The sequence below is a fragment of the Ahaetulla prasina genome, chromosome 6 (genome assembly GCF_028640845.1).
Source record: "Ahaetulla prasina isolate Xishuangbanna chromosome 6, ASM2864084v1, whole genome shotgun sequence".
Classification (NCBI taxonomy): domain Eukaryota; kingdom Metazoa; phylum Chordata; class Lepidosauria; order Squamata; family Colubridae; genus Ahaetulla; species Ahaetulla prasina.
Genome location: NC_080544.1, coordinates 20943756 through 20956969, shown reverse-complemented (window position 1 = coordinate 20956969; position 13214 = coordinate 20943756). Strand labels below are relative to the sequence as shown.

Sequence of the window (13214 nt, the reverse complement as noted above, 5' to 3'; positions counted from 1 at the left end):
TTACTCTTTGGAATGAACTTCCCCCTGGTTTACGTCAAATACCTGACCTTTGGACCTTTCGCCGCGAACTGAAAACATATCTGTTTGTTCGTGCGGGGCTTTTTTTAAATTGTCTAGATTTTAAATTTTAAATTTCTTTTAGTTTTAATTTGGGGTCTTTTAGATTTTTAACTATTTTAATTTCGGCCACACTGTATAATAAGTTTTTTAATTTACTTTTAACTGTACATTGTTTCTTTTTTACCTTGGCTGTACACCGCCCTGAGTCCTTCTGGAGAAGGGCGGTTTATAAATCTAATAAAATAAATAATAAATAAATAAATTGCATCCAGTTTTGGTCGCCACGATGTAAAAAAGATGTTGAGACTCTAGAAAGAGTGCAGAGAAGAGCAACAAAGATGATTAGGGGACTGGAGGATAAAACATATGAAGAACGGTTGCAGGAACTGGGTATGTCTAGTTTAACAAAAAGAAGGACTAGGGGAGACATGATAGCAGTGTTCCAATATCTCAGGGGTTGCCACAAAGAAGAGAGAGTCGGGCTGTTCTCCAAAGCACCTGAGGGTAGAACAAGAAGCAATGGGTGGAAACTGATCAAAGAAAGAAGCAACTTAGAACTAAGGAGAAATTTCCTGACAGTTAGAACAATTAATAAGTGGAACGACTTGCCTCCAGAAGTTGTGAATGCTCCAACACTGGAAATTTTTAAGAAAATGTTGGATAACCATCTGACTGAGATGGTGTAGGGTTTCCTGCCTGGGCAGGGGGTTGGACTAGAAGGCCTCCAAGGTCCCTTCCAACTCTGATGTTATGTTATGTTATGTTAAATACTATAGAAAGAGCCAGGCTACATAATTGGGCTGAAAAAATCCAGACAACCTCAAGATGGCAGCAGCAAGATCAGAAAATTCTAATATAGTCTTCCTCAACATTGTTTACTTTTAAGATGTATGGACTTCAGCTCCCAGAATTCCCCAGCGCTTAAATCAATTTTAAAACGTATCTATGTGAAGGAAAAAGGAAAAGTGTAATCCTCACCAAGCCAAATCAACATCTGTGTACCATTTTCTTTTGCAGGCTTTCAGTGAAAATTAGCATTATCCAGCGGTGGGATTCGAATTGTTTTACTGCCAGTTATGTGGGCGTGGCTCGGTGGGGGTCATGTGACTGAGCACGCACGGCCAACTCGGTGTCACTCACGGCAAGATGGGGTGACTGGGCCGGGGCAAGTGGTGATTGGATGACCGGGCGATCAGACAGGGAAAGGGCCAGGGCCAGCCAGAGGTACTTACTTACGAGACCGCCTGCTGTTACCTTATGCCTCCCACCGACCCGTACGCTCTCACAGAGAGGGTCTCCTCAGGGTGCCGTCTGCCAAACAGTGTCGGCTGGCGGCCCCCAGGAGCAGGGCCTTCTCTGTGGGGGCACCGACGCTCTGGAACGAACTTCCCCCTGGCTTACGTCAAGTGCCTGATCTTTGGACCTTCCGTCGTGAGCTAAAAACACACCTATTTATTCAAGCGGGACTGGCATAATAGTGTTAAATTTTAATTCGGGGTTTTATTAATATTTCTAAAATTTTAAAACTAAATTTTAATTATCAGCCTTTTTGTAATTTGCTAGGTTTTAAATGTTTTAATTTGTATATATTTCGTGTTTTATCTTGGCTGTACACCGCCCTGAGTCCTTCGGGAGAAGGGCGGTATAAAAATTTAATTAATTAAATAAATAAATAAATAAGAGGTGGTATTTGCTGGTTCAGCGAACCAGTTAAAATTTCCACTACCAGTTTGCCCAAACTAGTCCGAACCGGTTGAATACTACCTCTGGCATTATCTCAATTATCTACTTCCTGCTGCTCAGGGATATTAAAACACAATACAAAAGACTGAGTTATCGTCTGCTGGATATTTCTTTTGTTTACCTGCAATGAGTCCAATCTCACAATATGGATCTTCATAACCACACGTCATCATTGTCCCAACGGTGTCATTTACCACCGCTACGATATCCAAATCAAATTCCTGCAACAGAAATTGAGTGAGGGGTAGCCGGTGTTGTAATACGGCATGCATTAGGGTTATGTGTGCTTGAAAAAATGCTTCACCTAAAAATGATCGGATTTGAATAATAATTTAAATCACTGGTTGAACGCTTGCATTCTTCTGCTTTACATCACTTTAGCAACTGGTAAACAGAAGTGTCCATAACATTGAAAACAGCCCTTGAAAAATCTCACCAGACAGTTATAAGCAGTGGTGGACTCCTACTGTTCTGTTTCCCTCTCCCAATACTCCCACAAAAAGTCAGTCAAAGGCCTTCTTTTCAAGTTTATTTACATTTGGCTGGATTCCTGCTGGCACAGAGATGTCTGGCCACGTCTACCCACGCGCCTGCCAAGTCTCTAGAGATAACTAGGAAATTATAGATAAGGCAGGAGTTACTCATGAATATATTCTTCTCTGTTTCTCCATTGAAACAGTTTGCCCACGCAAATTCACTGCTTTGTCCAAGACAAAAAGCCAGGAAGTTCCGCCTCCTGCTTTATAGCCCCTGTGGGTGTCAGCCCGAGACTCATCATTCTTTGATTCTGTCCCAACGCCTCCTCTGCTGCGTGCGCCGGTCACGTCTGCGCAGTCTTGCATCAAGCCAAGATTGTTCTTGGGGCGTTGCCAAATCAGAAGAAGGCCCGGGGGAATCAGGCCTTACCAGCCCCTCCTCCTCCTCCTGGGTGGGTGCCAGGGAGGGAAAGGGCCCAGGGGAAGCAGGCCTTGCCTGTTCCTCCTCCTCACTGTCTGAATCATCTTCCTCCAGGAGTCCGAGTCCGGGAACCTGGGTCACAACACCTACTGGTTTAACAACCGGTTTGCTGCACGTGCGCAATTTTGAGAAAAGTCACTTTCCTCATTGCAGCCGGTGAGGAAAACAGCTGAGGTGCGGCAATCCATTCTGCCGCGCTGATCAGTTGGGCTTTGGAAACGGAAATATAGGTGAGCATAACGCAGGGGTGGGTGGGTGGACCCACTTCAAAGTTGGAGAGAACTGGTTTGCTCACGGCTGAAAGTCAGAGCTAACAGTTTTGCCGAACCGGTGTGAACCGGTAGAATCCCACTACTGATTATAAATGTAAAACAAGTTCAGTTCAGCACATTACTGGTTATAATTGCAAAGTGAGTTCGAAATACACATTCCAACCTTAAGGCTAATGGGTTTTGATGGAGCAAGGGTGAAAAAGATGCACAACTCACTCCTGACTGAGCAAAATGACAGTGCTCCAGGCTTCCTCTTACCGTGGGCTCCATAATTGAGCTCAACCACTCTTCAGATCTTCTACATCAGTGTTTTTCCACTGGAAATTGCAGTCTGCGGGCTTCAAATTCCACAATTTCCCAGCAGCCTGGGGAATTCTGGGAGCTGAAGTCCACTCATCTTAAAGTGCCAAATTAGTTTCGTTTTAGTTTACTTTATTGCCATTGCTCATCATACAACAAAATTAAATGCTGTCTTCAGTGTACATTATAAAATGTATAAAAATAAAAACACAAACACACATCCTTCACATTCTATATAACTGAAATTGAAAACCCGATATTGCATTAATATTGCACTATACCGTAGAATTCAATATGGTTATTGCCCTGGGATAGAAGCTGTTTTTCAGCCTATTTGTCCTTGTTTTTATTATCCTGATGGTAATAGTTAAAAAAAAGGGGGGGGGAGCCCAGGATGAGATGGATCTTTAAGAATGTTTTGAACTTTCTTAAGGCAGCAGGAGCTATCAAGCTCTTCCAAAGATGGGGAGTGGCCAATCAATGATCCTCTGGGAAATGATGTTAACCCTCTAGAGTGCTGTCCTATCTGCCACTGTGCAATTGGCAAACCATACACAGGTGCAATAAATGTGAAAAGTATTGTTCTATATTAAGATTAGGTCATATAAAGTAGGGGTGTCAAACTCGATTTCATTGAGGGACGCATCAGGGTTGAGTTTGACCTTGGGAGGCTGGGGGGGGGCATGGATGGGACTGGGTGGCACGGCCCTCTGTCAGTGAAAACAGAGCTCGGGGGGGGGGGAGCTGTGGGCGGCCCTCCCGAGATTCGTTTTACTGGCAGAGGGCTGCAGGAGGCCATTGTGACTGAAAATGGAGCCAAGGAGGGCCACATACAACCCTCCCAAGCTCCATTTTTGCTGGCAGAGGCACCATGGGTTGATCCTTTGCTGTTTCCAGGGTGGCCCCGCAGGCCAGATCTAATTACCCCACAGGCCGGATCCAGCCCACAGGCCTTGAGTTTAACACTCCTGATATAAAGCAAAGTGAGCAACCTGTTACCTGAGTATTGTGACCCAGGCCCAAGTAGGTAGTAGGAAACTCAGTCAGTGTAAAAACAAACAAACTTCATTATAGCAGCTGAGAATTAACTCATTCCCAGCATAGTTCAACTAAACTAAAGCAAATTCTTCCCAAGACAATTCCTCAGTCCTATCACCAACCTTGGTCCAATTAGGCAAACTGCCAAAGGCCTTTCTTGAACTGCCAAAGTTCAGAAGACACCGATACAAAACAAATGTGACAAGACAAAGCTATCAACATTGTTTTCCGGCAAAGAGCCCAAACGCCGTTGCTGGTCTTTTAAGCCTTATGGGAGGGGCCAATCATCTCTTAGTCCTACTCCCAAGTTGTCCTCTTTACTCTAGCTGCTCTTGCCTTCTGGCAGCTCTTCTCATGCGTGCATTAGGAACAGGCTCCTCCTGTTCCTCTGCCTCACTACTGTTAGCCTCTGGAGGCTCTGGAGCCCGCACATCACTCCCCGATGGCCCTGGCCCCACCTCTGCCTCCAATGCAGAGCCCCCATCCAGGCCTTCCCCAGCCTCCAGGACTGGCCCATGTTCTTCTTCAATCTCATTTCTGTCTGATTCCATTGCCAGTTCCACAGGCTGCTGGCGGACCACAACACTGAGAGCTGCTCAGAGATTTTTGGAGGGAATAGTGGGAAGAGGGGCTGTTTTATTTTAAAATAATCAGTTCCATAATAAACTGGTAGAAATCCATTTGCATAATGAGAGGGAAATCTGCATTTTTAGAACGACTGGGTTCTCAGCAACCTGTGATATATTAGTATCATTACTGTCAATTCTCAGGTATCCTTTTGGCTGAAAGTTTGGAAGAATTTTTTTTAAAAAAATGCCCAGCAGTCATTGACAGTGAATCTTTCTTTCAGTTTATTGTCCATTTGCTCTAACATCTATGTGTTGCTGGAAGATAAGAAACTGATTCAAATCATGAGTGTTCCATTCAGGTAGTCAAAGTTCTGGCTACAACTGAGCCCAAAATTTCTGTTGCTAAGCATGACAGCTGATAAGTGAGTTTAGACCAATCCGCATATAGACAAATCCGCATATAGACGAGAGGTCGAACGACTAGCCTTGTGGTGCAACCAAAACAATCTGGAACTGAACACACTCAAAACCGTAGAAATGGTGGTAGACTTTAGGAGAAACCCTTCCATACTTCCACCTCTCACAATACTAGACAACACAGTATCAACAGTAGAAACCTTTAAATTTCTGGGTTCTATCATATCGCAAGATCTCAAATGGACAGCTAACATCAAAAAGATCATCAAAAAAGGACAACAAAGACTGTTCTTTCTGTGCCAACTCAGTAAGCTCAAACTGCCCAAGGAGCTGCTGATTCAGTTCTACAGAGGAATTATTGAGTCTGTCATTTGCACCTCTATAACTGTCTGGTTTGGGTCTGCAACCCAACAAGACAGACACAGACTTCAGAGGATAATTAGAACTGCAGAAAAAATAATTGCTACCAACCTGCCTTCCATTGAGGACCTGTATACTGCACGAATCAAGAAGAGGGCCGTGAAAATATTTACAGACCCCTCGCATCCAGGACATAAACTGTTTCAACTCCTACCCTCAAAACGACGCTATAGAGCACTGCACACCAGAACAACTAGACACAAGAACAGTTTTTTCCCGAAGGCCATCACTCTGCTAAACAAATAATTCCCTCAACGCTGTCAAACTATTTATTAAATCTGCACTACTATTGATCTTCTCATAGTTCCCATCACCAATCTCTTTCCACTTACGACTGTATGACTGTAACTTTGTTGCTGGCAATCCTTATGATTTATATTGATATATTGACCATCAATTGTGTTGTAAATGTTGTACCTTGATGAAGGTATCTTTTCTTTTATGTACACTGAGAGCATATGCACCAAGACAAATTCCTTGTGTGTCCAATCACACTTGGCCAATAAAAATTCCATTCTATTCTATTCTATTCTATTCTATTCTATTCTATTCTATTCTATTCTATTCTATTCTAATATAATATACAGATGTCCACCAGGTGGCAGCACCACCTTAAGTTTAGCTGTTCATTCATTCAAAATTATGCTGGCATTTTTTTCCCCATAAACTTGCCCAAGGTTTAAAAAGGTTCATTCTGGCCAGAACCTCACAACTACTTTTTCTTCAGAATAATATACTGTAATCAAATTAAAGAAGTTATTTTTTAAAAAGAACAAAAAAGAGGGAATAATATAATGTGTGGTTGCTGTGCACACACCAGTACTTCTACCAGTGAAGTACCTGTTCAGGATAATTCATAGGGACGAGATAAAAAAAATCAAGATGGCAGCCATGGCCACACAAAGCCTTTTTCATATTTATCACAGCATACATTAAAAAGGGGTAGAACTTGATTGTATTGTTGTTGAATTTGTCTGCCTGCCTGCCCCTCCCTCCCTCCCGCCCCCCCCTCTCTCACACACACACAGAGTCATCCTGCATCTATTTATTAAAGCCTTCCATCTTTCTTCAGATTTCTACTCATGGCTGAAAAATGAGCCCCCCCAGTCATGTTAATGGGGCCGCTGCTTAAAGCAACTATCTTATTTTTCTCAGCCTGCAAAAGTCTTGATCAAAGATGGGCTGTTTTAATGAGCTGGAGTAAAATTCTGGGTCCCTGCAAATTCTTAAAAGAGCTTCCCCTGAATCATTTTCAAAGTGCAAAAGACCCCATGACGTCTACATTTATCTTTAATAATTCTGAATGAAATCAATTGGAACATTGCAGTAACAGTAACAGAGTTGGAAGGGACCTTGGAGGTCATCTAGTCCAACCGCCCGCTCAAGCAGGAGACCTGTACTAGGGATTCGAACCGCTGAACTGCCGATCTTTCCGATCGACAAGCTAAACGATGACAGTAAGCAGTAAACAAGGACTTCTGCTCGACCCTGGTGATAGATACAGGATACTTACATTTCTCCGTTTTATCGCTTCCCTTAGCAAGTCAACAACATCCTCCCCTTCGCAATTGGTTGCCTTGAAACCTTTTGTCCACCCAACAAGAGCTCCCTGGAAAGTGGAAGTAGTGAAACAAAAAGGACAATTAAGAAGTGTTTACTGAAGAGAGAGAAAAGAGTTGGATCACCCAAACTCAAAACTAGTTTTACATTTTTAGGAAAGACTCATTGCAAATTACATTTTCAAAGAAGGTTTAAATCAGGGGCATCGAATCTTGGCAACCATAAAACTGTTGTGGTCCGCCAGCAGCCTGCGGAGCTGGGGAAGAACATGGGCCAGTCCTGGAGGCTGGGGAAGGCCTGGATGAGGGCTCTGCATCGGAGGCAGAGATGGGGCCAGGGCCATCTGGGAGAGATGTGCGGATTCCGGAGCTTCCAGAGGCTGACAGTAGAGAGGCAGAGGAACAGGAGGAGCCTGTTCCTAATGCACGCATGAGAAGAGCTGCCAGAAGGCAAGAGCAGCTAAAGCAAAGAGGACAACTCGGGAGTAGAGCCAAGAGATGATTGGCCCCTCCCATAAAGGCTTAAAAGACCAGCAATGGTTCTTGGGCTTTTTGCCAGAAACAAACGTTGATAGACTTGCTTCTTGTCTTGCTGCATTTGTTTCTTGTCGGCGTCTTCTGTTTCTGAACTTTTGCCAAGAAAAGCCTTTGGCAGCTTGCCTAATTGGACCAAGGTTGGTGATAAGACTGAAGAATTGTGTTTTGAATAATTTGTTTTGGTTTAGTTTGGACTATACTGAGAATGAGTTAATTCTCAGATGTTCTAATAAAGTTTGTTTGTTTTCAAACTGTTTGCGTCTAATGCTATCTGCTTGGGCCTGGCTCACAACAAAAACTTGTGGACTTCAACTCACGGAATTCCCCAGTCAGCATGGCTAGCTAAGGAATTCTGGGAGTTGAAGTCCACAAGACTTAAAGTTGCTAAGGTTGGGCACCCCTGATTTAAATAATGTCCAAATTTACTTCCCGACAGAGGAACCAGTAGCCTATGCTCTCTACATGGGGCTCCCCTTGAAGAGCACCCGGAGACTTCAGCTAGTTCAGAACGCGGCTGCGCGGGTTATTGAGGGAGCGTCTCGGAGCTCCCACATAACACCTATCCTGCGCAGACTGCACTGGCTACCTGTTGTTTTCCGGGTGCACTTCAAGGTATTGGTTACCACCTTTAAAGCGCTCCATGGCTTAGGACCGGGCTATCTACGGGACCGCCTACTGCCGGCTTCTATCTCCCATCGTCCGGTACGCTCCCACAGAGAGGGACTCCTCAGGGTGCCGTCAGCCAAACAGTGTCGACTGGCGGCCCCAGGGGAGGGCCTTCTCTGTGGAGCTCCGACCCTGTGGAACGAACTTCCCTCGGACTTCGACCATTACCTGACCTTAGGACCTTTCGCATGAACTTAAAACTTATTTATTTCGTATGGCTGGACTAGCCTGATTCTTATTTTTATTGGACGGGTTTTTAAAATTTTGTGATTTTACGGGGGAGTACGTTTTTTAACATTTTGGGCATTTAAATTAGTTTTTTAAGGGATGTTTTTAATTATTGTGTGTATTTATATTTTATCTGCCTGTTCACCGCCCTGAGTCCTTCGGGAGAAGGGCGGTATACAAATTAATATATTATTATTATTATTATTATTATTATTATTATTATTATTATTATTATTATTATTATTATTATTATTATAGAATAGAATAGAATAGAATAGAATAGACAGAGTTGGAAGGGGCCTTGTAGGTCATCTAGCCCAACCCCCTGCTCAAGCAGAAGACCCTACACCATTTCTGACAGATAAGGGGGGGCCTGCGTAAGTGCACAGCGTGCCTACTGTCCCTATCCTACTGTCCCCATTTATTCGTACTCATTTAATATGTATATACTTATACTTATGTTTATATGTTATGTTCATACTTGTTTTCTCATACATGCTTGACAAACTAAATGAATGAATGAATGAATGAATGAATGAATGAATGAATGAATAAAATAGATGGCAGTCCAGCCTCTTCTTGAAAGTCTCAAGTGATGAAGCTCCCCCAACTTCCGAAGGCAAAGCTGTTCCATTGGTTGATTGCTCTCACTGTCAGAAAATTTCTCCTTATTTCTAGGTTGAATCTCTCCTTGTTCAGTTTCCATCCATTGTTCTATCCTAGCTGAAGCAGGTGACTGTGGCAGGAATTGTGTCAGAAGAAGAGGGAGAACATGAAAAGTGGAACAGCTGAGGATGACTTTAAGATCAACCCAAAGTACGAGTAGTTCTTAACTTGCGACCATAACTGGGGCTGGAACATATGTCCACTAAGCAGTGTGGTGATTAGGTGAATTCCCCCCTGACTTTGCTCATCAGAATCTCCGTGGAAAAGTTGCAAATGGTGATCATGTGACCCTGGGGTGCTGTATCTCTCATATATACATGTTGGTTGCCAAATACCCAAAATGTGGTCCATGACTTCAGGGATGCTGCCCTAAGTGCAAGCACCAGTGATAGGTCACTTTTTTCAGCATTACTGTAACTTTGAATGGACACTAAATGGTCATAAGTCAGGACTACCTATAGGCTTGGGGATGGGCAAAGGCAGTATTCTGAGAATATGGGGAGCCAAAGTTGATTCCCTGGACATGTCCATGTTGTGCTGGGGTGGATCAGGAAGACCCCAATGTTGCATAGGTTATGTTGTGGCACGCCAGCGGCCAGCAGAGCTGGCAGCAGAGTCAGACAATGAGGAGGTTGTGGAGGAACAGGGGCCAGTCCTGGGGACTGGGGAAAGCTCGGACGAGGGCTCTGCATCAGAGGCAGAGAGGGAGATAGACAGCAATGAGGCAGAGGAACAGCTGGAGCCCGTTCCCAATGTGTGCATGCCCAGAGCTGCCAGAAAACTCAGAAAGCAGGGTCGATTTGGGAGTAAAGCCACACCTTGGAGATGATCGGCCCCTCCTATAGGAAACAAAAGAGAAGCAAACAGGGAGGGGGCTTTTGCAAAAAACAATTCATTCGTTCGTTCGTTTCAAGAGTGGAACATTCCATTCGTGTCTCTAAGAGACTCTGTGCCAAGTTTTGCCTTACTCTGCGTTTGGAAACAAGTTACGTGGCAGCTTGCCAAACGAGATAAGGTGTGTTGATAAATATTCCTTTGAAAAACTGTTTGGACCAGCCTTGCTGGCTGTGAATGAAAATAATTCACAGTCGTGTAAATAAAAGAGGTTTTGCCAGGACCAATTCCTGCTTCCTGCTTTTTAAGGGAGCCTAGGTCAGAACAGGTCAGCAGGTCCCACATCAACGTGCCTTACCCAAACGAAAATCAAACAAGAATGCCTGTTACTTTCATGCACTGAGCGTTGATTTTACACGGTCTCTCCTAAAGCTGGTGCTGAAGATCTTTTTAAGAATTCTTTATTGGCCAAGTAGGCTTTGTCTTTAGTGCATAAGCTCTCAGTGCACATAAAAACATACAGTCATCAAAACTCATAAGATACAACACTTAGTGATAGTCATAGGATACTAAATAAGCAATCAAAATCATACTAGGAAACTAAACAAAACAATATAAATCGTAAAGATACAAGCAAGCTGGTTATAGTCATAAGTGGGAGGAGATAGGTAATGGGAAGGATGAGAAGAAGAATAGTAATACAATCTTAGTAAATAGTTTAACAGTGCTGTGGGAATTAGTTGTTTAGCTGAGTGATGGCATGTGGGAAAAACTGTCCTTGTGTTTATTTTATTTATTTATTTTTATTTATTTGATTTTTATACCGCCCTTCTCCCAAAGGACTCAGGGCGGTGTACAGGCAGAATAAAACGAACAATACAAAATACAATTAAAACGGAATTTAAAAAACTTATTTAAATTAGCCTGACAATTTAAAAAATTTACCATACACTAAAAAAACCCATTTAAAATTAATAAAATTTAACATTTAAAATTCAATTTAAGCCAGCCCCGCGCGGATAAAAAGGTGTGTCTTCAGTTCGCGGCGGAAAGTCCGAAGGTCAGGTATTTGGCGTAAACCTGGGGGAAGCTCGTTCCAGAGTGTGGGAGCCCCCACAGAGAAGGCCCTTCCCCGGGGGGCCGCCAGCCGACATTGTTTGGCGGACGGCACCCTGAGAAGTCCCTCTCTGTGAGAGCGTACGGGTCGGTGGGAGGCATGTGGTAACAGCAGGCGGTCCCGTAAGTACCCAGGCCCTAAGCCATGGAGCGCTTTAAAGGTCGTAACCAACACCTTAAAGTGCACTCGAAAGGCCACAGGTAGCCAGTGCAGTCTGCGCAGGAGCGGTGTTACATGGGAGCTACGCGTAGCTCCGTCTATCACCCGCGCAGCTGCATTCTGGACTAACTGAAGCCTCCGAGTGCACTTCAGGGGGAGCCCCATGTAGAGAGCATTACAATAATCCAAGCGAGAGTAACGAGCGCATGAGTGACTGTGCACAAGGCATCCCGATCAAGGTTTAGTTGTTCTGGTGTGCATTGCTCTATAACAGGAGGTGTCAAACTCAATTTTATTGAGGGCCGCGTCAGGGTTGTGTTTGACCTGGGGGCAGTGGTGGGATTCAGTCAGTTTGCACCAATTCAGGAGAACCGGTTGTTAACTTTCTAAGCAGTTCAGAGCAGTTGGAAGAAAATTTACTTTGTTTTTTTCCACTTTATAGGGCTAATCCTGCAAGGAAGGCAGGAAGGAAACATTTTGGTGGTGTTTCTAGCCTAATCTTTATTGCCCTGCTTACAGAAACTGCCTCTCTGGTTAACCTTTATTACATTGTAACAGCTAAAGCGAAGCACCCATCGATGTGAGTAATGTTGAGTTGGCCATGCTCACACGGTCACATGACCACTGAGCCACGCCTACCCAGCTGGTCATTAGGGCAGAGAACTGGTTGTTAAATTATTTGAATCCCACCACTGCCTGGGGGGGGCGGAGTAGGTGTGGCCAGCTTGACATCACTCGTGTCGGGGGCGACTGGGGTGGCCCAAGTGCTCTGCCAGCAAAAACGGCTCCTGAGCTCCTTTTTGGGCTGCGACGGCCTCCTGCAACCCTCTGCTAGCAAAAACAGAGCTCTGGAGGCTGCACGCAGCCCTTCTGAGCTGTGTTTTTGTTGACAGAGGCACTGCAGGCCAGTCCTTCGCTGTCTCCAGGGTGGCCCTGCAGGCCAGATATAAGCACCATGCAGGCCAGATCCGGCCCCTGGGTCTTGAGTTTGACACCCCTGCTCTATAACGTCGTTTTGAGGATAGAAGTTGAAACAATTTATGTCTAGGATGTGAGGGGTCTGTAGATATTTAAGACACTGCTAGAGATAACCGAACAGGAATGGAAGCACAAAATCTATTAAAAAGCATGTTCTTGTGCAACATTGAGCACCAATTAAAACCACATTAAGAGTAGAAGCCAATCAAGGTGGAAAATCCCAACCTTCTCACCTTATCAATACTTGTTTGCCTGCAGGGGAAAGAAAAGGTAAATCCAAGGGGAAGCCGGGCACCTTTTATACCCATGTATTCCAAAAAGTCCGCAATGCATTGGACAATGTGATCAAATAACTGAAAGAAAGAAAAAATAATAGTAACTAAAGGCAGCATTTAATACCAGTGTTTTAAATACAAGTGGATCAGCAAGGAGAATTGTTCACAGTCCTGTTAGACTGGAATAGAATATAAGTCCCCGGAATAAATAGCTAAGAATTAATTATTATTTTTTAATTAAACTTTATTAAACTTTTTTACATTAAAAGCATTAAAAAAAGGGAAAAAAAGGCTTATATCATTTAACAGCTTATTTGTGATGTTTTTCATCTAATAATAATCCATGCAATAATGACAAACATTAAATTATACATATTTGTGTTCTTATTTTATCTATTGATTATGTTTAGTAACTAAAT

The 13214-nt window shown here is 43.7% G+C and overlaps 1 protein-coding gene across 1 annotated transcript in view; it reads right to left on the bottom strand.

Annotated features, from left to right (window-relative positions):
• The window catches only part of LOC131200385 (hexokinase HKDC1-like), a 70625-nt gene that overhangs the window by 12579 nt on the left and 44832 nt on the right, over positions 1-13214 (bottom strand). The window contains exons 12-14 of the mRNA XM_058187056.1: positions 12754-12873; positions 7290-7385; positions 1925-2024 (exon numbers count right to left, since the gene is read on the bottom strand). Coding sequence (XP_058043039.1) covers positions 1925-2024; positions 7290-7385; positions 12754-12873 — 316 coding nt within the window. The remainder of the gene's footprint in view (positions 1-1924; positions 2025-7289; positions 7386-12753; positions 12874-13214) is intronic.